Raw genomic sequence first — 26254 nt, 5'->3', positions numbered from 1 at the left:
TCCATGCATTGACATCTCTTCCTTTTCTGAAGGAATGCTAAAGCCAATAATTACACACAGACCTGACCTACTTTGGAGGAACCAGAGGACAAAGAAACCCTCACTTTTCTTTATCCTTTTTTGGTTAAAAAGCAGAGATTTGGGGAGGTGAGGGCCAGAACTTCCTATATCTATCCTTTGAAGAGTCTAACACAGTTTGTCCTTGTTTCATATATTAGAAGTTTCCCTGTGTGTGTTGCCTGTAGACTAATGGACTTAATGCTAATGAATCCTTTGCATATCTGCTGATCTAGAAGTGGTTGGCCCTTTCGCAAGGGCACTATAGCTTTGAGAAAATAGGAGGAAAGAATTTATTGATTTTTTTTAAATTGTCTTATTTTATGTATTTGATTTTGTAAGCACCTCAGTCCTTTCTTTCTTTTTTAAAAGAAGTAGTTAGGATCTAACATACACAGTTACATTAATGAATGAATTAACTGGAATAAAAATTTGGAGTAGTCGTCCCCTTTAGTAATTGTTGTGGTTGCCTAGTAACTGTTACTCCAGTTCTTTCTTAGTTCTATTTCTCTGTTGTTATTTTGCTAAGTTGGTAGGTTATTTTCATCTCGATTTTTAATATTTGCTTTATCAACTGACCTTTCTAAAAATAATTTTAAAAGTTCCCCCTAAATCACAAGCAGAAATCTTTTCAGTTTGGTTCATTAATAGTTGCTATTAATAATTAATAGTTGCTAAATAATTATAAATAGTTGTTCTGGGTTCTGGGTCCTAGGTCCTGTGTTGGGTGCTTGAGACTTTACAAAACCCATTGTTTTGTGTAATAAACACCAACCTTAAGAGAGTAAGGTGAATATCAACATCTAGAATATCAAGAACTAGGAGACAAGACAGTATATAGTATATGTAAGGACAGATCAGTGGAATAGGTTCAGGAGTCCAGAAATAAAAGCCAAATGTGGTCATTTGACTTTTGACAGAGTGCCAAGACAATTAAATGGAGAAAGAATAGTTTTTTCAACAAATGATGGTGGGACAACTGGATATCCACATGCAAAAGAGTGAAGTTGGACCCCTGCTTTACACCATACACAAAAATTAGCTGAAAATGGATCAAAGATATAAATGTAAGAACTAAAACTGTAAAACTCTTAGAAGAAAACATGGGAGTAAATCTTTGTGATCTGGAGTTAGGCAGTGGTTTCTTAGGTAGGACACCAAAAGCACAAGGGACAAAAGAAAAAACATTAAATTGAACCACATCAAAATTAGAAACTTTTGTGCTGTACACAATACCATCAAAAAAGTGAAAGACAAATCACAGAATGAGGAGAAAGTATTTGCAAATCATATATCTGATAAGGGATTTGTATTGCGAATATATAAAGAACTCTTACAACTCAATAATAAAAAGACAACCTAATTAAACAATGAACAGAGAAGGTATACAGCTGCCCAATAAACACTTAAAAAGATGCTCAACATTATTAGTCATTAGGAAAATGAGAATTAAAACCACAATGAAATACCACTTCATACCCTTCAGGATGGCTATAATTAAAAAAAGATGGACAATAACAAGTATTGGTGAGGATGTGGAGAAATTAGAACCTTCTCCTGCATTTCTGGTAGGAATGTAAAATAGTGTAGCCTGTTTGTCATTTCCTAGCTAGAAGAAGAATAGTGCCATTTATAGAAATTGGGAAATGAGAAATAGGGATAATGAAATTGGATTTTGTACAGTTGAATTAAAGATGTCTCTGGGACATTCAGGTGTTATGGTACCCACTGCTTAAAACTTTTTAATCATAGCTTTCAGGATAAAGTCCTCCAAATCACTTTCTTTCCTAGGGCCTATGAGACCCTCCTCAGTCTGGTCTTCCTTCTTTACCCTGTTCTAAGCACACTCCTTTTCTTTCAGTCTTTGTTTGCCATGCTACCCCAATTTTGGGACCTTTGACCATTCATCCCCCCAGTTAACGCCTGTTCATCTGTCAGAGCTCAGTCAAGTATCGCTTCCTCATGGGAGTCACTGCCGACTCCCCAGTCGAGGTAGGAGCAGCACACATTTTTATTTCATGGTTTCTGTGGGTCAGGACACCCTCTGCTCAGGGTCTCATAAAGCTGTAATCAAGGTATTGGGTGGGTTGCATTCTTATCTGGAGGCCCCAGTGGGGAAGAACCCACTCCAAAGACCATTCAGACTACTGGTAGAGTTTATTTTTTTGTGGCTTTATGACTGACTTTTTTCTGGCTGTTGGCTGGAGGCTGCCCACAGGTTCTAGAGAGGTGGCCTACAGTTCTTTGAGACCATCCACAGTTCCTTTTCTTAGGAGCTTCTCAAACATGGCCACTTGCTTCATCAGGACTTCCAGCTTGATGGAGGGGAGAGAAGAGATTACACAAAATCATGAATGAATGTATGGTGTGTGCAATCACTGGAGGTTGGTCACCTTAGGGTCTGTCTGCTACATCTTATGACTTCTGTAGAGAATATTTAATTTTGAGTAGGACTGCACGCAGTGAGTCTGTTTTGATGAAAGCTAGTCAGAGAGTACATCCCAAATATCAGCTTAACCTGGTGGAGCTGGTTGTAGTGAGAAGAACAAACCTTGTAATAATTGGCATTATGTTAAACGAAGGAAGGTAGAGGTGTTCATGAGCAATACCAGCAGAAGATGAAGAAAGAAGTTGGAGGAGAGGTGAAGTACTGTGATGTATTTTCCCGGTTTCAAAATTTTGCTGACTTCTGATACTGTCATTCATTCCTTTGTTAATCAGTTTACTATGTTTATATTTAAGAACTCCTTACCGTAAAATCTAGTTTTGAGAGGCAGCAAAACATAGTGTGTAGTTAAGGGTTCAGGTTCTAGAGCTCAAATGCTTGGGTTCAAATTCTGCCTCTGCTATTTAGTACCGTATAACCTGGGCAAATTACCTGGTTGGTTTGTGCGTCAGTTTTAAATGGGAATGATAGTAGTACCTACTTCACAGGGTTGTTGTGAAGATTGAGTTAATACCTATAATTATTGTTATTTTTTTCAAGTGTGATAACTGTTCCATAGTTATGTTTTAAGATAAGAGAGTGGATCCTTTTAGAGGTACATACTGAAATATTTACAAATAAAATGATATGGCAATTGGGATTTTGGAGGAAATTGGTAGAGGTATAGATGAAACAAGATTGACCATGAGTTAAAAATTGTTGAAGCTGATTTAATTGTATTACTGTCTACTTTTATATATATTTGAAATTTTTCATAATAAAAAGTAACTGCCTTGGCATGTATTAAGTGCTTAATAAATTTAAAGCTATTTTTATTATGTTTAATATGTTGGGATTAACTTGTCTAAAACACAAAGAAAAAATATAAAACTAACTTGACACTTCAATTTTCTCATTTCTAAGATTCTTTTTATAGATGGAAACTATCAAATTTGGATAAGATTCTTAGACTTGGATTTTTGGTTTCTATATTGACATCTTCCTAATTTGTTTATAATTTATGGCTTAATTAGTTTGATTTAATTGTGGCCTGCATCACATTCCATTTAATTTAGACTACCATTGTTTGTTCTGTAAGTGGAATGGAAATTAATAATATTATTGATTATCAGTTTTCTTAGTCTTAGTGGTAGGAGATATTGATTTTACCAATAGAGAAAATATTAGCAGCAAAAATGCCAAGGCTTTCCTAGGTAGACAGTGGTGTTATGCTTCAATGTATTTAATTGCTGTTTAAGTAAGAAAGGTAACACTTGAGAGCTTACTCACTGAGGTTATCTCAAATGTGGTAAATACATCTTTCTGCTTATCATATCGTCCTATATTATATAGCACTGTAAAACCAGATGGCTTAAATATTTTAGTTGTTCAAGATTGAGAACTGTTTGGTGATTCTGATTGATTTTATGTGAATGAACCTTGGAACTTAAAAAAATAAAATAAAAATGTAAAAGAAGCAACACCAGAGTCTCTCAGAGTTCTACTTAGGAATTGGCATGGTGAGACCTTGTCTTGATAACTCTGCCTGCAAGTCACTTACAGTCACACCTTTCATTTAGTAGATAAGGACCTTGAGGACTATAGAGGTAAGGTGATATGCCCAAGGTCACAAATGTTTCTAGATCTCAGCTCACTCCAGTTCTCTTTTTGCTGTCCCAGTGATTTCTGAATTGTTCTCCAGAGCCCTAGGGTTCTGAAAAGTTTTGTCTGTCTCTGAACCTCTTACCCAGAGTTAACCAGAGTAGGTGCTTCTCCCATTCCTCATCTTATGTATTAGAGCTTCTATGAGATTTTGTTCAGAGGGAAAAAGATTCTGCTACTGTATGTGTTAGTTTTTATGTCTTTCCTACCAGAACTCTTTATTCTGTGCCATCTTCTACTCAGAAAAGTACATTTGATTTATTGGAATTTTCTTTGACTTTGTTTCAAAGAATGCAAGTATGATCTCTAAAGAAATCTGTGACCCAGAGATCTCAGGAGAATTCAAAGAGATCTTTAAATACGGAGGGATAGGGCTTCCCTGGTGGCATAGTGGTTAAGAATCTGCCTGCCAATGCAGGAGACACGACACGGGTTCGATCCCTGGCCCAGGAAGATCCCACATGCCGCGGAGCAACTAAGCCCATATGCCACAACTGCTGAGCCTGCGCTCTAGAGCCCGTGAGCCACAGTTACTGAGCCCATGTGCCACAACTACTGAAGCCACGCGCCTACAGCCTGTGCTCCACAAGAGAAGCCACTGCAGTGAGAAGCCCATGCACCACAACGAAGAGTAGCCCCCGCTCACCGCAACTAGAGAAAGCCCGCACAGCGAAGACACAACGCAGCCAAAAATAAAATAAATAAAAATAAAATAAATTTTAAAAAGAATAGGGAGGGATAATTACTTTTAGTGTGAAGTTATTATCAATTAACATTTTATTTTCTTTTCTCCCCGCTCTCTATTCTCCCTTCATTTCTCATCTCATAATTCTCGTTCCTTGTGATTTTTTGGGTGATGTTTCTCATGGTCTGTTAGTTTTCTAAAAAGATATTTATGCAAATATGTCTGTCTTAAATGAAACTATTTCTGATGTCTGGAGATTCTTTTGGGTCTCTTTGGCAGTGAATTAGGAGTCATATCCATTTGCTTAAAAGCAATACTGTCATAAGATCAAAAGAGGGCCCAGTAGACAGTGTAATAAATAGGTTGGTTTTTGCTTAAATTGTGGATGCTTTTAATGAGTTTTTAAAAAAAACCCTCACTGTTATTAACTATACTTAATATTTTAGTGAATTAATACATAATTATGGTAGCTTATTTAAAAGTAAAATCCTTGCTGGTACTTCTAGTAGCTTTTTAGAATTCTAGACTTGTACTGTAATGTCAATTTAGGACTATTATAGAAAGTCAGAATTTAGGATGCATGTAATCCTGCTAAGGGAAAGGACGAACAATCTTATTAAATGTTAACTGTGATATGAAGTACATGCTTCATGTAGTTGTGTTTTTACATTTAATATGGGTACAATAATGTTAACATACATGTGATATGTATTGGGTTGGCCAAAAAGTTCATTCAGTTTTAAGTAAAAATAAAAGTAATTTCCACCAAGAACTGAATTGAACAACGTATTCACTAACTGAACAAACTTTTTGGCCAATCTAATAGCAATAATCCATATAATAATGAGCTGTACTTTGCTGAAACAGTTTTTCAGATTTTTTTCTATGGCACTGTTGTTTATCAACATTCCTCCTCCTGCCTTTAAAATAAATATCAGAAATTTGAGAATTAATTAATGTTCCAGTTAGACTATACAGGCGAGTGATTTAAGTCACTTAAACTTCACTGTTCACTTCACATGAGACACAGACATTCATTATGGAAATAAAATCTATTTGGTTTGAAAATGTGATGACTACTTAATAAAAGGAACTCATTGAAGTCGGAATAAATGCAAAAAGCCACCACACAAAAATATTCCCATTTTGGTGGAATCCCGGGGGGCATTTCCTGCCAGCACTTATGGTTTGCAGCTGGGATTAGGAAAGCCCCTCAGAAGGTGCTTGGTGCAGTGTTCCTGATGGGCACAGGGAAGCTGGCTCTAACTCTGGGCTGCTGCAGGGAAGACAGACAGCCCAGTGTTATAACCATTCAGACTAGAAACGCCTGGCTTGACGAAGATGTACATCTTCACAATTAGCTCACAGTACTGACATCTAAGGATGCAGGACAGGTAAGAGTTTCAGAAGTAGGGAGGGTAAGATGCTTATCTGATAACGGAGATTGCTTCCTATTTTCCCTTAGTCTTCATTACCAAATAATTGGGAGATGCAAAGAGATGAGGAATTTAGAATGGTTTTTCAACTGTTATTGTGTTCCCTTGGTTCAATCAACCTCCTGCTACTGCAGGCTATGTTATTAGGCTTTGGGGGCATATTAATATAATTTAAAACAATTTAAAATATGAACTGTTGCTGACTTTGTTCACTGGGAACAACACTACCGTTCATTGTAAGGTTAGCAAGATGCTCAGTGTAATAAATCTCCATTGGGGAGATTAGCTCTCTTTCCAGCTGGTGATTTAAAGCTTTGAGTGTTCTAGGTGCTGCATCTAAATGTGCCTAACAGGACACAGACTCCTTGACAAATACCGTTCTTGGGAAGAGCACAATCCTTCTGTGAGTCTGTGTTATTTTTACCTATGAGCTGGCACTCTAGGAAGGAGTAGCATGTACTTCATTAAGAAAATTCATCTTGAAATCCATTCAGCTTTCTGCTTCCTTCTGACCTCACAGTCCAGGCCATTGCCAAGTTCTTTACTCACATGTCCAGTCTTTCTTCTCTGGCACGAAAATTTCATCTTTCATAGCTTAATTTCCTACCATAACTTTAAATTTCTCCTTGGACTAACTGCTGTTCTCTTTTTCTTTTATTTCAAAACATTTCTGTAACAATTGGTATCGTTTCATTATACCATTTGCTTTGGTAGCCACTTTAAACTATTAGGACTTCCTTGTTAAACCATTTAGCTCTTACCCTTTTCCTCCGCATTTCTCTATGCTTTTCTGCCCAATCCCTCCTCTCTTCTCTAAGCTCCCGTTTGCCCTCCAATCTTCTTTGGGCCTCTCCCTCTTTCCTGCCCTTCCTTTAAATTCTTCCTTTAAAAAAGGCTTCAGGGCATCCTTTTAAATAGCTCCCTTAGAATTCAGCCGTCAATCTCAATCTCAATCCCCCTTTTAGACTTCTGAGATGTGGTCAATCCAAAATAAATACCTGAAAATGGAATGGGGACTGATACTTTGTAAGTAATTCTAACCTTACCTTCATGTTTTTTATCAACTCCATCCTCTTCTCCTATCTCCCCCCATCCCTTTTTAAAGATCTTTTTGTTCAGTTCATTTAAGTGGTAAACCTACAGGCCAGGAGTTGATTTAATGTTCTGTAAAGCATACAAAGTATTGTTGGCACCATGTAAATGTTAAGATAACAACAACAATAATGTCAGTTAGGCTGAGGGAGTTGCCCATTGTGTTAGAGACATTCCTAGGACTTCTGTTTTCTGAGACGGTAAATGTTAACCAGATGGGAATTACTGGAACTGAGAAGTTATTTTCTTTTTTGCCTTAAAAATGTCCCTTCTGGGGCTTCCCTGTTGGCGCAGTGGTTGAGAGTCCGCCTGCCGATGCAGGGGACACAGGTTCGTGTCCCGGTCTGGGAGGATCCCACATGCCGCAGAGCGGCTGGGCCCGTGAGCCATGGCCTCTGTGCCTGCGCGTCCAGAGCCTGTGCTCCACAACGGGAGAGGCCACAACAGTGAGAGGCCTGCGTACTGCAAAAAAAAAAAAAAATGTCCCTTCTATGCCTTGAATTCCAAGTCGTCACCAGAAAATTTTCATTTATTAATTATGCGCGATATACCGTGTACCACCTTAGAAATACTTCCAAGAATAATGCATGTTTCATGGTATATTTTGTCAGTGCAGGTAAGCTCTCAATTCTCTATCCCCCAGACATTGTGCATGCATGAATTATTTTATTTTCCCTGTTCAGTACAGCCCAAACAGAGAAGTATAGAAAAATAAAAATCACCTAAAGACCTGCTAGATATTTTAAACAATAGTTGAATCTTTTTTTTCATTTTCTTTTATTTAAAACTATAGTTGACTCTTGAACAACACCGGGATTAATCCACATAAAACTTACATCTGGCCCTCCACATCCCTGATTCCTCCACATCTGTGGAGTCAACCAGCCATGGACTGTAGTACTGTAGTGTTTACTATCAAGAAAAATCCGTGTATAAGTGGGCCCTAGCAGTTCAAACCCACATTGTTCAGGGTCAACTGTATTTCCTTTGGAATTCATTGAGAGCTGATTGACCATTATTATCGTTGGTGGTCATGTTGAATCCTCCTGTCTGAAGTTGGCTAGAATCCTAACATCTCAGTCATTCCTTAGGCTTGACAGCTGCATATTTTCCCAGAAACAGTTATGATGGTATGTAAAATGGATGGAGTAATGGGTTCTTTCCAAATGTATGTCTTTGCCCCTTAGTACTTGATCTGAATATTTGTTACAAACTAAAATACCAACTCCTTGATTGGTTCCAGCGCAAAGGTCAGGATCTTCCCAAGAGTATGACCAGCCTACGTCCTGACCGTGGTACATATGGTACATCTTTAATCATGGCCATTTAGTGCTTATAGTCTAGCTTGTGCAGTTTGTGGTGGTTTGGGGTTGCATTAAACCTGTTTCCTGATGACAATTCTATTTTCTAGTAAGTTTAAAAGGAAAAAGCTTTTCACCAAGGCTGATTGCAAAGACATTTAAATTCCTTTTCTAGAAGCCATCTCAACTGAGAATGAATTAATTCTTACAGAAGGAATTAAGTCCTACAGGAAAAAAAAATTGAGTGAAGATTTTCTCAGTTTTCCCAAAGGTGGTACTGAAACCGTGCAACTCAGATTGGGACTTGAACCCACGGTCTTTTAATTGAGATCACACACCTGGTCTCAGGACTTAATGAAGCTCAGTTTCTTGATGTCTCGTCACAGAAAGAGTTCAGTGAGAGACAAAGTGATTGGTAAGAAGTGGATTTATTTAGAATGAAACACACTCCACAGACAGAATGTGGGCCATCGCAGAAGGTGAGAGGCCCCGAAATATGACATGATTAGTTTTTATGGGCTGGGTAATTTCGTAGCCTAATGAGTGGGAGAATTATTCCAATTATTTTGGGGAAGGGATTTCCAGGAATTGGGCCACCGCTCACTTTTTGACCTTTTATGGTTAGCCTCAGAGCTGTCATGGCTCTGGTGGGTGTGTCATTTAGCATATGCTAATGTATTACAATGAGCATATAATGAGGCTTAAGGTCCAGTGGAAGTCACATCTTCCGCCATCTTGGACTTAGTTGGTTCTAACCAGTTTTTGTCATGTCCTATGGCCATGTCATTCTTTTATAGGTTGTGTTCTGCCCCCTTCCCTCCTGTTTCAGTACCATTCTAGATACCTAGGCAAGAAGTTAATTCATTACATACAGTGATGCCTTGTTGTTCTCAATGTTTGATCCAGGGACCCCAGAGTCTCCAAAACTCTTTCAGTGAGTCCCTAGGTCAAAACTGTTTTTATAAATATTCAAACATTATTTTCATTTTTCACTCTCATTCTCTCATAATTATGCAGTGGAGATTTCAAAAGACCACCTGATGTTTGATGATATGATTACTCTGATGGCTGATGAAATGTGTGCATGTGTATTCTTCTGCTTTAAAATTTTCTGTTTTAATTTCTGATTGTAATTTTAATCTAATTTCTAAGTAAATATTGATAGATATTACCCATATAAACAAAACTTCTTTGAAGGTTCTCAGTAATTTTTAAGAGAAGGAATCCCAAGACCATAAAGTTTGAGAACTGCTGTAAAACTGAGTGTAAAACTTAATTGTCTCACAGAATCCCTGTTGAGAGTAGCTGCTGGTGAGCTGCTCGAGGGCACTGCCTTAAGCCAGTCAGTTGCTCAGTAAACAATTTTTAATGGAATTAAATTGAGTTCTTGGAATGCAACTTTTGAGGCCTTATTTTAGATTCTCCTCGAGGCAGTGTTGAGCATTGAGTACCTTGTAGCCTGCCAAGTTTCTTTGAGATAGGTGGCTGGCAATTCTCAGTATTGGGTCAAGTATTTCAGAAGTCATTTTCGTGGAATCCCTGCTTTAATTGGTAGCTAGCTTATTGTTATCATCTAGACCAGTGCTGTCCAATAAAATGAGGGCCATGTATATAATTTTTACTTTTTGAGTAGTCATATTTCAAAAAGTAAAAACAGGTGAAATTAGTTAGGTTCCCCCCACCCCTCTTTATTGAAGTGTAATTAACAAATAGAATTGTAAGATACTTAAGTTGTTCAATGTGATGTTTTGATATGTATGCACTGTGAAACGGTTTACCCCTTGAGTTAATTAACATATCTATCACCTGACATATTTATCTTTTTTTTCTATATGGTGAGAATATTTAAGTTTTACTCTCAACAGATTTCAATGCTACAGCACAGTGTTATCAACTGTAGTCATCATTTTTTACATTAGATCCTCAGACCTTATTCATTTTATAACTGAAAGTTTGTACCCATTTACCAACCTCTTCCTATTTTCCCCACCTCTCAGCCCCTGGCAGCCACTTTTCTACTTTCTGTTTCTATGAGTTTGACTCTTTCTTTCTTTTGTTCGTTTGTTCTTTCGTTCTTTTTTAAATTTTACATGTAGGTGATACCATGCGGTAATGTGATATTTGTCTTTGACTTATTTCACTTACGATAATGTCCTCCAAGTTCATCCACTGGTTGCAAATGACAGGATTTCCTTTTTTAAGGCTCAATAATATTCAGTAGTATACATACACCACATTTTTTTATCCATTCATCTGTGATGGACGCTTAGGTCATTTCTGGTACCTTGACTGTTGAATGAACATCAGAGTACAGATAATCTCTTTGAGATAATGATTTTGTTTCCTTTCGTTTCCCATCCAGAAGTGAGATTGCTAGATCATATGGTAGTTCTATTTTTTAATTTCTTGAGGAACCTCCATACTGTTTTCAGAGTGGCTGTACCAGTTTACATTCCCACCACCAGTGTAAAAGGGTTCCCCTTTCTCCATTTCCTTGCCAGCATTTATCTTTTTTTTTTTGGCGGTGCACGGGCCTCTCACTGTTGTGGCCTCTCCTGTTGTGGAGCACGCGCAGGCTCAGCAGCCATGGCTCACGGGCCCAACCGCTCCACGGCATATGGGATCCTCCTGGACCGGGGCACGAATCCGTGTCCCCTGCATCGGCAGGAGGACTCTCAACCACTGCGCCACCAAGGGAAGCCCTCTTTTGTGTTTTTGATAGTAGACATCCTAACAGGCAGGAGGTGGTGTCTCATTGTGGTTTTGATTTGCATTTCCCTCGTGACCAGTGATGTTGAATACCATTTCATGTACCTGTTGGCCATTTGTATGTCCTCCTTGGAAAAATGTCTGTTTAGGTCCTTTGCCCATTTTTGAATTGGGGTTTTTTTTTTTAAACTGAGTTGTATGAATTCCTTCTATATTTTGGTTTGTAATCCCTTATCAGATATGTGATTTGTAAATATTTTTCCTGTTCCATAGGATTGCCTTTTCATTGAAATTAGTTTTAATAATATATTTTATTTACCTAGTATATCCAGAATGTTATTTCTACATGTAATCAATGTACAAATTATCAGTAAGATAGTTTATATTCCCTTTTTAATATTAAGTCTTTGAAATCTGGTGTATATTTTACGTGCACATTTCAAGTGCTCAGTAATCACATGTGGCTGGTCCCTACTATATTAGACAGCACACTGTGTGTGATCTGACACAGTGATGAGGAGTAGAAATGCTCGTGGTCGCGGGTCATATGGTTCAAGACTTATTAGGAGGTCAGGCAGCTGGTAGGACTTGTTAATGATTCTGCTGTTGTTCCTTATAAAATTCTCTTCCTTCTTTTCTGCCCATCTCAATTCTGTCTCTTCTCAAGTTCTCTCTTCTTTGTGAAGTCTTTCCCTATGTCTACTTATTCTCCCCCCAAGTGAAGGTCATACTTCATCCTCTTTTCTACTTATACTGTGTACATAGCTTTATTGATTGTATTTCCAATGTTGTATAGGTGGCTGTTTCACATGTGTCTTTCCTCTACTAGATTGTGAGCTCACTGAAGTGAAGGCTGTGTCTGGTTAATCTCTGAAACTCAAGCTACACCCACCTCATTTTATCACATTCCCTCATTAGGCAGGGCTTAACTCTGAATTGAGCTGAAATTTGTCTGCCTGTACCTTTCTCCCGTTAGTCCTCATTCTACATCTGAAACAGCTCCAAACAAAGTTATTGTTATGTTGGTCATTCATACATTCGAATCATCTACCACGTATAGTTCCATACTGTCTTTATATCCTTGGGCTAAACTTTTTAGTATTGACATTTTTGCTTCCCTGTTTTTTCTTTTTCCTTTTTTTCTCAATTAGTATAAATTTTATTTTCTTCCCCCAGTGTACAGAATCATAGAATTTTAAGAACTGAAAGGGGCTAGAATTTGCCTAGTCCTGGTCCTTCGTCCAACTAGTATTCATTGATTACATACTGATTGAGTAATTGAAACTGAGATATAGAGATATTCGGGGGCACCCCAATATTTTGAGTATTTCACTGAGAATAACGAAGTTTAGATTTAGTAATTTTAGAAAGTCTTTCATCGTTCGTTCTGCTTTTAAATATGTATGCTGCTGAGTATCTTAAGAATTAGGAGCAAAGTAGAAAGCTGCTTTATGCTGAAGCAGTGTATATACAGCACAGAAAGATCTCCAGATTTTTGGAGGATTATCATTAAGAATTTGATTCCAAAGCTGAGACACCTGGGCTTCAGTCTTGGCTCTACCACATACTAGCTATAAATTACTTAATCTTGGGTAATTACTTAATCTCTTTGTGTCTCAATTTCCATATTTGTAAAATAAGGTTGATAATAATATGGAGTGTTGTAAGGTTTAAATGAGTCAGTACTTGCAAAGCACTAAGGATTATGCCTGGCATACAGTTAGTGTTCAGTATATAGTAACTGCTGCTGGTACCACCACCACCATCACCACTACTACTACTGTTACTGAGTTACAGAAGCACCTGGTGAGGTGTGGGATGCACCGGTGGAATTTCTGGTCAGCCCTTACTAAGTCATCACTTACTTACGATATAAGCTTTTTGTCTTAATAAGAGGCCCTACATACCATTCTCTGCACCCAGCATGATTTGCCTAAAATGTAACTGCATCTGCAGAGTAATGAAGTATTTTGTCCTGGGGTTTTACTGTAGCAGCAATTTAAGAAATGGCAGAAGACCCATTAGCTTTAGGAGTCTGTTCCTTTGAGACCAACTTGCTAGGAATCCATTTCCCGTCTTCCTCCCTCCCTCCCTCCCTCCCTTCCTTCCTTCCTTCCTTTCTTCATTGGGTCTTTGTTGCTGTGTGCAGGCTTTCTCTAGTTGCGGTGAGTGGGGGCCACTCTTCGTTGTGGTGCGTAGGCTTCTCATTGCGGTGACTTCTCTTGTTGCAGAGCATGGGCTCTAGGCGTGCGGGCTTCAGTAGTTGTGGCATGTGGGCTCAGTAGTTGTGGCTCGCGGGCTCTAGAGAGCAGGCTCAGTAGTTGTGGCGCATGGGCTTAGTTGCTCCGTGGCATGTGGGATCTTCCCGGACCAGGGCTCGAACCTATGTCCCCTGCATTGGCAGGCAGATTCTTAACCACTGCGCCACCAGGGAAGTCCATTTTCTGTCTTTCTAAAAAGAGTGAATTTATTTTCTTCATTGGCATTCTATAAACAAAATACTGGCAGTTTGTATTTTGTGGAATACGTTTTAAAGTGGATTTAATTTTCCTTAGTAAACTCCTTTTAATAATGCATCAGAGGGCTTCCCTGGTGGCTCAGTTCGAGCCCTGGTCCGGGAAGATCCCACATGCTTCAGAGCAGCTAAGCCTGTGCGCCACAACTGCTAAGCCTGTGTGCCTAGAGTCCATGCTCTCCAATAAGAGAAGCCATCGCAGCGAAGAGTAGGCCCCGCTCGCCACAACTAGATAAAGTTCGTGTGCAGCAAGGAAGATGCAACACAGCCAAAAATAAATAAATAAAATAAATAAATTTATTAAAAAATAATAAATAATGCATCAGAGTAAATTTTCTTTCTCTGTTGTCAGGTTGCTATCAAGATCATAGATAAGACCCAACTGGATGAAGAAAACTTGAAGAAGATTTTCCGAGAAGTTCAAATTATGAAGATGCTTTGCCACCCCCATATTATCAGGCTTTACCAGGTAGGATCACTAGTGGTGTAGCGTATGGCAACAAAGAACCCAGAATGGTCACTTGTGTCTGTGGTTACTTTTGAAGGGAAGGTGGGTGGGTGAACATCTGCAACTTTTTTTTGTTTCTATGTTCATATATTTATCCTACTATTTATCCTACCCTATTATCCCCCAACTCAGTACTTCTGTTTCCCTTGGGTATTTACTGGTAAGGTCTAACTTACCTAAGTAGGCCTTTATAATTTGTTCTTTAAAACTTGGATGCCATTCTTAGAGTTACACAAAAAGGTGATGAGAACTTACTTATTTAGGTCAGAATCTTAAAGCAGAATGGGGAACCCAAAAGGTACAGAATTTTGAGGGGTGAAAGTAATATTAATTTTTACAATATTATTTAAATACTAATTTCTGTGATCATGTTATGAATTATGATGGCAAAGGATATTTTAAGCATGGCTTCTTGTATGAGTCAGAGCCTACCTCCTTTCTATTCTAACAGGGTACTAGACTTAGTTTTCTAAGATAGCATTTGATTACTTTGATAACCAAGAGATTGATTCTGTGTAATGGAAGAGATTTCTGTTCTAGTTTTCTTATCTTCCAAGAAGCATGCATATTTCATGCCTTCATCAAAAGTCATTCCCTAGCCTTACTGCAAAAGCAGTAAATCTAATGACTGGAATTTTAAGCCAGATAGGAGAGGAGGACCTTGCCTTAGCAGGCTGGTAGCGGAGGTATTTTGGGAGAGGTAGAGCTTTGAGGTGCTTCTCATATTGCAGCGTGTTGGCAGCCATGAGCTCTGCCTGTACATAGGGCCAGCCCTGCTCACTGCTTTCTACCAGATCAGCCATCACCTGGTTCTGCAGGATGTGGCCACCCCCTCAATTCATTTGCTGCTGTTAGTCTGCAGCAAGTGGTTACTGGCCCAGATCCGGGATCATGTGTAAGAGTGTGAAGAGTACATTGACCAAGGCCCAAAGAGGAAGCTTTCATAGTCTGTTGCTTTCATGGGAAAGAAAGCATGTCTTGATATTAGTGTATACGGTTAAGGCTACAGTGTTAGGGCTCGTCTCTGGCGTCAGCTGCTCACATAATGAAATGAATTAGATCAGCAGGAGCAGGCTTGTTGAAATCTATCACACTAAATTATGTTGACCCACACCTCCACTGTACCCCAGAAGGAAACCCATGAAAGGTTTCTGGGGTTGTCTGAAGACCTGTATCTGCAAACTCAGAGGTGTCTAACCTCTGCTTCCTTCCTATCCTGACAGGTTGAGTAAACTTCTTGACCTCACTTTTTTTTTTTTTTTTTCTTCTTGTGGTACGCGGGCCTCTCACCGCTGTGGCCTCTCCCGTTGCGGAGCACAGGCTCCGGACGCGCAGGCTCAGTGGCCATGGCTCACGGGCCCAGCCGCTCTGTGGCATGTGGCATCTTCCCGGACCGGGGCACGAACCCGTGTCCCCTGCATCGGCAGGTGGACTCTCAACCACTGCGCCACCAGGGAAGCCCTTGACCTCACTTTTTAAAGTAAATCATCTTTAAATAGTTGTAGAGCTTATTAGGCTGATCTTTCTCAAGAGGTTAACTTATAGGTACTAACCTTATAACTGAAATCTGCAAATTTACCTTTCTTACCCAAGATTTCGTTAGCCTATAAGGTTTATATACTTTCAGCCCTGGCTTTGAACATTGCCCTTTCTTAAGCTTTAATTTTGCTCTCTGGCAGCTAATATTGTTAATGGGAGATTCTGAACTGCCAAGATGAAGAATGGCTGTTGAGTTGTCAAGGCAGTTTTCAGGTCATTTGTTAAAGCTTTAGTCTCTTCGGGTTTATAGAGTGAGCCAAATATAGATAACTATATAGGAAAGTTTTTGAACTCCTGCAAAGTTCTTTTCAAAAAAATCTGAAATTAAAAACAACACTGTAAATCAACTGTACTTCAATAAAATTTAAAAGATTTGCAGTCAATAAAAGGCCTGGTACAAAGGAGATATACATTATGACATTTTTTTTCCTTTTCTTTTTTTTCCTAAACAACTGCATATATTTAGGGTACTTACTTTTTGTTATATAAGTCAACATATAAAGAACTTGGAAGCAATACATGTAACAGTGGGCTAGTATCACCAGTCTATAGAGAGTTTTTAAATTAAAGTGAAAAAAATGACACAGTTATTAGATTGAAAAATTAAAAGAATATGCATACATACAATGGAGTACTATGAAACTATTGAAAAGAAGAAATAGATCTATTATTATAAGGTAATGTATGATACTGTTATGGTATTAACGTATAGAGATGTCAAAAATAAAGTGACTAGGGAATGATTTGATAAAATAATTAACCTTGAAGCATAGTGAAAGTGTAAAACTGTATTGCCTACTATGATAGCCACTAGCCACATGTGGTTATTGTGTATTAACATGTGGCTAGAGTGAATGAGGAACTGGATTTTTACTTTCACTTAATATTAATGTAAATATAAAAATTGGAGCTGTTTACAATTAAAAATTTTTGAAATAATATTAATGATAATAAAATATATTATTAGAATTAACTTTTTCTTTTCTAATGTGGCTACTAGAAAAGTTAAAATTTTATATGAGACTCACAATGTTTCTATTGGACAGCACTGCTCTAAAATGTTATAGAATAAGCTATAAACAGTGTTTCCACTGAGGAATAAAATGGAGGGGGTTGGAAAGAGGAAAACCTTTGGTCTTTTGTTTATATACTGGGTATTTAAAATGTTTATAATGAACATATATACTCATATATTACTTTAATAAATATTTAATGAAAAAGGTAAAAAGGAAGAAGGAACTGACAACACACTACAACTAATTTTGTAAACAGTGGCAAAATAGAGACTAAGATAAAAATACAAGTAAGTCGTTTATATTATTGAAGTGTTGAATATTTATATTATCGTTCCCAGTTTTGAATAAAAGGATGGTGGACAGGAAAGTTGTCATTTCCATTTTAAAAAAGCACAGCCATATGTGATATTTGTGCAGTTCTTAGGTGATTCCTGTTGTTCTCCCTAAGTTTTGTTTTGGTTGGGTTTTGCGGGGGACATTTTTGAGCTTCAGGTGATCACTGTCGAATGTGAACTTTTTGGTTCTTGGCGGCTTCTTCGCTTCTCAGTTTTGTGGAGCTTAAAAGGTTGCAGAGGCCTCCTGGGATGACAAAAGGACTCTCACAAGTAGGAAATATTTCCTACTTTTAAGAACTTGGAGGAATACCTGTTTCCCCCCTTTCTTCTTAATAACGTTTATGTCTGTCACCCTCCCAATCCCCTGATGTTTTAAGTTTCCTTTAGGCAGTAATGGTTATTAATACTTCAAATGACAAAAGAAGATTCATTCGTTTCTCTTCCTGTGATATCAGCCTGTCATTTGTATCACTGTCACTTTCCTGCCTTTGCACCAGGTTATGGAGACAGAACGGATGATTTATCTGGTGACAGAATATGCTAGTGGAGGGGAAATATTTGGTAAGTACATTTACTGCATTCTTCAAACAGCCATTGAGCACACCACGGCAAACTTAAAATAGCCGTTCGATGCCGTTGTCACTTGAGCAGCTGTGACTTGATGCTGTCCTCCAGTGCTGTCATTTTCTATCAACAAAGTAATTTTAATTATTTTTGATTCATCTCTTTTAAGTCTTCACCATCTTTGTTTCCTTAGCAAAGGTGTTTTGTTTATTTCAGTAAGGTGTTGATGGTTGAGATTAAAGATCTTCAAAAACAAACATTTCTCTGAACTTTTGAGGGTCTTTCCTATTGCCAGATTCTAATTGGGGTGACCAAGTGTGACAGAACACTTACAAGTGTGGTGGGCCTCTGTTGTGTGTGAAATAGCCACTCGGAGCAAACAGTCTCACCCTAATGCATTCTTTAACATTTATTTAAATATAACATGTAACTCTATTCCTTACCACGTGTTCACAGTTCCCTTAATGATTCTTGTAATTTAGGACGTTTTGTCTTCAGTAGCTATTCTTTTTTTCCTCTAACACTTAGGTTAGCACAACATCAGAATTAAGCAGGAGAATTTGTTACCAGGAAATATGACTTTTTGAGGTGGTAAAAACTGGCACCCCCCATTTTTTTTTTTGGTAACAATGATAAATGGAGCCAAATAGAGATAATGACTAAACTTTCAAATCTAGATTGACATGTCTTTTTATTTTTAAATTTTATTTCTTTTTTGGCATGTGAATATAGAGAAAGGTTTCTTCTTATATATTTTAGGTTTATTTAGTTTATTTTTTTAGATTTTGTTTTAGTTTAAATCTGGATGGTAAGAATTTTTTTAATTTTCAAAATATTGGCACTTCGTTTTTTAAAATATATTAAAGAGCATGATATCACTTTTAAAGTGGAATCTTCTCATTAATGACTGTGAGTTGTGACTATGAATATTTTGGTATGTTAAACTTTCCCCATAAATCTGACAATTTTGTATCTAAGAATCTTCAAAATAAGTGTGAGTCTTTTTTAAAGGAGGTATCACTTCTTAATGACATTTTTGCTTGGCTTTGCATCTGTGCTTATGCATAATGGTAATCTTGGGAGCAAAGAGACCTTGTCATCTTAATGTTCATAATAATCAAAGAACCAAACACAGTGCACATCATACCTACTTTGCTCTTTAGGAAAACAGATTTCAAAAGTACAGAAAAGATAAAAGATAGATTCTTTGTGGGAATGTAGCTCAAGGCATGAGGAAACAGGGTAGTACTTCTCATGGTATTATTATAAAAGATCTGGAGGAGGAAGAAATTGATGTATCACCTAAAGAAATTATTGTGCCTGCACAGGGATATAACTGTCTCATGAGTTCTCATTTTTAAAACTATCTGTATCAGAGATGAAGGGACGGGCTTAATCAAGAACATGAGCTTTGGAGGCAGTTATACCTGGTTTTGAATCAGATTGTTGCCACTATTTGCTTTTTTACTGGGACTTTGGAACTCAGTTTCATGGTCTATAAAAGTCAGATCTGTCATATCTGCCTTACAGTTGTGAAGATAAAATGAGATAGCACATATACGGCCCCAGCACTTTGCTTCCTTCACCTCCATGTTAAATGACAAATGGGTGATCAACTTTTTTTTTTTTTAACATCTTTATTGGGGTATAATTGCTTTACAATGGTGTGTTAGTTTCTGCTTTATAACAAAGTGAATCAGTTATACATATACATATGTTCCCATATCTCTTCCCTCTTGCGTCTCCCTCCCTCCCACCCTCCCTATCCCACCCCTCCAGGCGGTCACAAAGCACCGAGCCAATATCCCTGTGCCATGCGGCTGCTTCCCACTAGCTATCTACCTTATGTTTGTTAGTGTATATATGTCCATGCCTCTCTCTCGCCCTGTCACAGCTCACCCTTCCCCCTCCCCATATCCTCAAGTCCGTTCTCCAGTAGGTCTGTGTCTTTATTCCTGTCTTACCCCTAGGTTCTTCATGACATTTTTTTTTTCTTAACTTCCATATATATGTGTTAGCATACGGTATTTGTCTTTTTCTTTCTGACTTACTTCACTCTGTATGACAGACTCTAGGTCTATCCACCTCATTACAAATAGCTCAATTTTGTTTCTTTTTATGGCTGAGTAATATTCCATTGTATACATGTGCCACATCTTCTTTATCCATTCATCCGATGATGGGCACTTAGGTTGTTTCCATCTCCAGGCTATTGTAAATAGAGCTGCAATGAACATTTTGGTACATGACTCTTTTTGAATTTTGGTTTTCTCAGGGTATATGCCCAGTAGTGGGATTGCTGGGTCATATAGTAGTTCTATTTGTAGTTTTTTAAGGAACCTCCATACTGTTCTCCATAGTGGCTGAACCAATTCACATTCCCACCAGCAGTGCAAGAGTGTTCCCTTTTCTCCACACCCTCTCCAGCATTTATTGTTTCTAGATTTTTTGATGATGGCCATTCTGACTGGTGTGAGATGATATCTCATTGTAGTTTTGATTTGCATTTCTCTAATGATTAATGATGTTGAGCATTCTTTCGTGTGTTTGTTGGCAATCTGTATATCTTCTTTGGAGAAATGTCTATTTAGGTCTTCTGCCCATTTTTGGATTGGGTTGTTTGTTTCTTTATTATTGAGCTGCATGAGCTGCTTGTAAATTTTGGAGATTAATCCTTTGTCAGTTGCTTCATTTGCAAATATTTTCTCCCATTCTCAGGGTTGCCTTTTTGTCTTGTTTATGGTTTCCTTTGCTGAGCAAAAGCTTTGAAGTTTCATTAGGTCCCATTTGTTTATTTTTGTTTTTATTTCCATTTTTCTAGGAGGTGAGTCAGAAAGGATCTTGCTGTGATTTATGTCATAGAGTGTTCTGCCTATGTTTTCCTCTAAGAGTTTGATAGTTTCTGGCCTTACATTTAGGTCTTCAATCCATTTTGAGCTTATTTTTGTGTATGGTGTTAGGGAGTGATCTAATCTCATACTTTTACATGTAGCTGTCCAGTTTTCCCAGCACCACTTATTGAAGAGGCTGTCCTTTCTCCACTGTACATTCCTGCCACCTTTATCAAAGATAAGGTGTCCATATGTGCATGGATTTATCTCTGGGCTTTCTATCCTGTTCCATTGATCTATCTTTCTGTTTTTGTGCCAGTACCATACTGTCTTGATTACTGTAGCTTTGTAGTATAGTCTGAAGTCAGGGAGCCTGATTCCTCCAGCTCCGTTTTTCATTCTCAAGATTGCTTTGGCTCTTCGGGGTCTTTTGTGTTTCCATACAAATTTTGAAAATTTTTGTTCTAGTTCTGTGAAAAATGCCAGTGGTAGTTTGATAGGGATTGCCTTGAATCTATAGATTGCTTTGGGTAGTAGAGTCATTTTCACAATGTTGATTCTTCCAATCCAAGAACATGGTATATCTCTCCATCTATTTGTATCCTCTTTAATTTCTTTCATCAGTGTCTTATAATTTTCTGCATAGAGGTCTTTTGTCTCCTTAGGTAGGTTTATTCCTAGATATTTTATTCTTTTTGTTGCATTGGTAAATGGGAGTGTTTTCTTGATTTCACTTTCAGATTTTTCATCATTAGTGTATAGGAATGCCAGAGATTTCTGTGCATTAATTTTGTATCCTACTACTTTACCAAATTCATTGATTAGCTCTAGTAGTTCTCTGGTAGCATCTTTAGGATTCTCTATGTGTAGTATCATGTCATCTGCAAACGGTGACAGCTTTACTTCTTCTTTTCCGATTTGGATTCCTTTTATTTCCTTTTCTTCTCTGATTGCTGTGGCTAAAACTTCCAAAACTATGTTGAATAAGAGTGGTGAGAGTGGGCAACCTTGGTGATCAACTTCTGGCAGGATAGCATGAGGAGCTCTGCTGCCCTGCTCCCCAGTGAAACTGGTGAAAGTGATTTAAAAAACCCCTAAAATCCAGCCTTTTAAAGTCTCTGGAAATGTTTCTAAGGGTGAACAGCAACTGAAGAAACATTTATTCAAGAATATCTGTGAAAATTTAGTAAGAAGTAAGAGTGTCTGTGGTTTTTAAGCCAGTACTGCTTCCTTCTTCCCCCTAGCCAGCTCAGCAAGGTGGAGATTACACTCAAGGTTACTGTAGCCAAGAACACAGGCCTGCCCTCTGGTCCCCTCCTTTCACCTAGACTAATGGCTTTCTTCCCGGAGGAACTGGACATCAGCATTTCTTATCCTGCCCCAGCTACCTATTGCTGTTGCTAAGTCCTGGGTGAGAGCAGTTGAACAGTGGGGACTCCTTCTTCCACCCAGCCCTGACTTGTGGAGTTTGGGTGTGGCATGCTGAGAATACTGGGACCCAGATCACTCTTGCCTTGGTTTATAAGTTGGTGGGTCATCCCAAGAGAGTCAAGCTGGGAGAATTGAGATTGTGTCCCTTTTCTCTGCACTGAGCTCAGCTCCTAGAGAGGGAGTGTTACTCAAGGAAAATTTTTCCATTGTCCCCAGCCTAGCTTCAGAGTCCTGGCTCAGAGATTTGCCCAGAGGGAGAAACAGACCGTAACACATATAGCTCCTAATTTCTTCCCAAGGGAACTGGCTTCATTTGCAATGGGGAGTGAAGAAGTTCAAGCCTGAAGGCACACACAAGAACTGTGGAGGTTGTGGTTACAGGCATTTCAGAGGAGATTCGAGCAGGCTAAAGTATAGGCCAGCTAGTTTGCAGGTAAGAACCAGGGAGTAAAACATCACAAGAGCCTTCCTAAGGTCAGAAGAAAAATCAAACTCTGATCTCAGAAACTGTTCTTCAAAGGAACCAGAACTTGATAGGATTGTTTATAGACCAGTTTATGCTCCAGGGCATTGTTGAAAATAATAGAACAACCAGGGACTTCCCTGGTAGTTCAGTGGTTAAGAAGCCACTTTCCAATGCAGGGGATGCAGGTTTGATCCCTGATTGGGGAACTAAGCTCCCACATACCATGGGGCAGCTAAGCCTGCGCACAACTAGAGAGAAGCCCCGTGCCTCAACTAAGACCCGATGCAGCCAAATAAATAGATATTAAAAAAAAAAAAAAGAGCAACCAGCCACAGTTTTTGGATTTTAACAGCTGGGCTTGGTTAAGAAAAGGCAGGAAGAGAGCCCTGCCCAAACCATGGTGATCCAGTGATCTGAGGGTAGTGGTGGATATACCAAGGCTGTGCCTCCCCTGAGGAACAACATTAGAAGCTGATCACTGTGTATGGGGGAATAAACTTCACTAAAACAATCCAGCCAGTCACTAAACAAATAAACAAGCAAATAACAAGAACATGCTCTAGAAGGGTAGAGGTGTACCAGTACCTAAACGTGGTACAACATGTTATCTAAAATGTCTGGTTTCCAACAACAGCAAACTATGAAACATATAAAGAAACAGGAAAGTATGACCCAGGCCACAACAAAAAGCAGGCCACAGAAACTGCCTGTCAGAGAGGCCACATTTATCAAAAAAAGACTTTAAAGTAGCCATTATGGACATGTTCACAGACATAAAGGAACTCACAATTGAAGTCGTGAAAGAAAATATGATTATAGGGTCACATCAAATAGAGAATATCAATAAAGAGATGGAAATTTTTTTATTTTTTATTTTTATTTTTAACATCTTTATTGGGGTATAATTGCTTTACAATGGTGTGTTAGTTTCTGCTTTATAACAAAGTGAATCAGTTATACATATACATATGTTCAAGAGATGGAAATTTTTAAAAAAAGGAATCAAAAGAAATTATGGAATTGAAAAGTAAAATAACTAAAATTAAAAAATTCATCAGAGAGGCTTAACTGATTTGAACTGCAGAACAAGAAGTGAATTTGTAGATAGACTTTTTATGCAAGTTGAAGAACAGAGAGAAAAACAAATTAAGAACAATGAATAGAGCCTCAGAGAAATGTGAGATACAATCACATGCTCCAACATATTTATAATGGGCGTACCAGGAGAAGAGAGAAAGGAGCAGAAAAAATATGCAAGGAAATAATGACTGTAAACTTCATAAATTTATTGAAAAACAATAACTTACATATCCAGGAAGCTCAATAAAATCCAATCAGGATTAAACACAAAGAGATGCACAAACAGATACATCATAGTAAGAATAGTGAAAGTCAAAGACAAAATATTGAAAGCATCAAGAGAAAAATGATGCGTCACTTAAAGGGAGTTCTGTAGGTTTAGATAGCAGACTTTTCAGCAGAGACAACGGAGGCCAGAAGGCAATAGGATAACATTTTTAAAGCCCTGAAAGGAAAAAAAAAACTATTAATCAAAATCCTATACCAGTGAACATATATTTCAAAAATGGAGGTGAAATAGACTTTCTCAGATAATCAGAAACTGAGGGAGGGACTTCACTGGTGGCACAGTGGTTAAGAATCTGCCTGCCAATGCAGGGAACACAGGTTCGAGCCCTGGTCTGGGAAGATCCCACATACCGCAGAGCAACTAAACCCGTGCGCCACAACTACTGAGCCTGCGCCCTGGAGCCCGCGAGCCACAACTACTGAGCCCACGTGCTGCAACTACTGAAGCCCGCCTGCCTAGAGCCCGTGCTCTGCAACAAGAGAAGCCATCACAATGAGAAGCCGAAGCAGTGCAATGAAGAGTAGACCCCGCTCACTGCAACTAAAGAAAGCCCGCTCCCAGCAATGAAAACCCAACGCAGCCAAAAAATAAAGAAAAATATATATACTGAGCAAATTTGTTTCTGACAGATACACCTTACAGGAAATACTAAAAGAAGTTCTTCAAGGTAAAAGCAGGTGACCTCAGATGGTAATTTGAGTTCACACAATAAACAAAGGGCACCAATAAGTGTCATTATGTAATTATAAAAGTCATAAGAGATGCATACTTTCTCCTTTTTTCTTTTAACCTGTTTAAAAATAAATTGAATATAAAATACATTGTTAAGGCTATAATGTAATATATGTGTAATATATTTGTCAATAACGGTACAAAGGATATGTGTGTGAGAAAAACTGCATTAGGCTAAGGAAGTCATTACACATGGCACAGAAATAATTATATAGCAATGTATTGTTGCATTTGTAACATTAATTGATGTAATTTTATTGCAAAAACACTAAAAAAGGGGGTAAAAGAAATGATGTTATAAAGCAGAAACCCTTCTATATAATCACCTGGTGTAAATCAGAAGCTCATTTGGATAAGATAAAATATACATGCTAAACACTAGAGCAGTCATTTTAAAAAAAACCCTCAGAAAATTATAATGTAAAAAATCATTAAAGAAGTTGAAATGCTTCATTAAAAAATATTCACTTAATGCAGAAGAAAGCAGTAATGGTGGTATAGAAAACAAAAAAAGACATAAAATATGTGGAAAACAATAAGTAAAACAGCAGGTATAAATCCAGCTATTATCAATACTTATATTAAGTGTAAATGGGTGGGATAATTTAATGCAAAGGCAATGATTGTTAGACTGACTAAAAACACATGGTCCAGTGTATGCTGTCTACAAGAAACATACTTTAAATTCAAAGATACAAATATACTGAAAGTAAAAGGATGGAAAATTATATATCATGCAAACAGCAATGATGAGAAAGCTCAAATGGCTACGTTGATATCAGACAAAATAGACTTTAAAACACAATAGCTTTATTTCTACTATTAGAGATAAAGAGGGACATTCTATAATAAGAAGGTAATACATTAGGAAACTATAACAGTTATAAACATGTATCTAATAACAGAGCACTAAAATGCGTAAAACAAAAACTGACAGAAATGAAGGGAGAAATAGACAGTGACAATAGTTGGAAGCTTCAATACTCTACTTGCAATAATGGACAGAAAAAGTAGACAGAAGATCAACAGGAAAAATAAGACTTGACCAATACTGTAAACCAACTATACCTAACAGACATCTATAGAACACTCCACCTAACAACAATACTATATATATGCTTATCAGGTAAACACAGGACATTCTCAAAGATAGACCATATACTAGGCCATAAAACAAACCTGCATAAAATTTAAACTTATTCAATTTTAGCAGTAATACAAAATGTTTTACAACCACAGCGGAGTGATATTAGAAATGAATAGCAGGAAAACTTTGGGGAACTCACAAATATGTAAAAATTAAGCAGTGTATTTTAAAGTAAGCAATGGGTCAAAGAAGAAGTCAAAGGCAAATTCAGAAAGTACTTTGAGATGGATGAAAATAAAGACAACATATCAAAACCTGTGGGATGCAACTAAAGGAGTGCTTAGAGGGAAGTTTATAACTGTAGAATGCCTATAATAAGAAAGATCAATTACCTAGTCTTCTACCTTACGACAGTGGAAGAGTAAGAGCAAACCAAACCTAAGATCAAGCTGAAGGAAGGGAATAATAATTATAGCAGAATTTAATGAAATAGA

The 26254-nt window shown here is 37.8% G+C and overlaps 1 protein-coding gene across 6 annotated transcripts in view; it reads left to right on the top strand.

The window, feature by feature from the left end:
• Window positions 1-26254, top strand: part of SIK3 (SIK family kinase 3) — a 245552-nt gene that overhangs the window by 122375 nt on the left and 96923 nt on the right. For all 6 annotated transcript variants that reach the window (XM_067751116.1, XM_067751115.1, XM_067751113.1 and 3 more), the window contains exons 2-3: window positions 14235-14351; window positions 17778-17841. In XM_067751116.1, coding sequence (XP_067607217.1) covers window positions 14310-14351; window positions 17778-17841 — 106 coding nt within the window. In that variant the 5' untranslated portion in view covers window positions 14235-14309. The remainder of the gene's footprint in view (window positions 1-14234; window positions 14352-17777; window positions 17842-26254) is intronic.

The sequence above is a fragment of the Pseudorca crassidens genome, chromosome 9 (genome assembly GCF_039906515.1).
Source record: "Pseudorca crassidens isolate mPseCra1 chromosome 9, mPseCra1.hap1, whole genome shotgun sequence".
Taxonomy (NCBI): Eukaryota; Metazoa; Chordata; class Mammalia; order Artiodactyla; family Delphinidae; genus Pseudorca; species Pseudorca crassidens.
The sequence above is the reverse complement of the archived record's forward strand: the minus strand, read 5'-3'. Positions and strand labels throughout refer to the sequence as shown.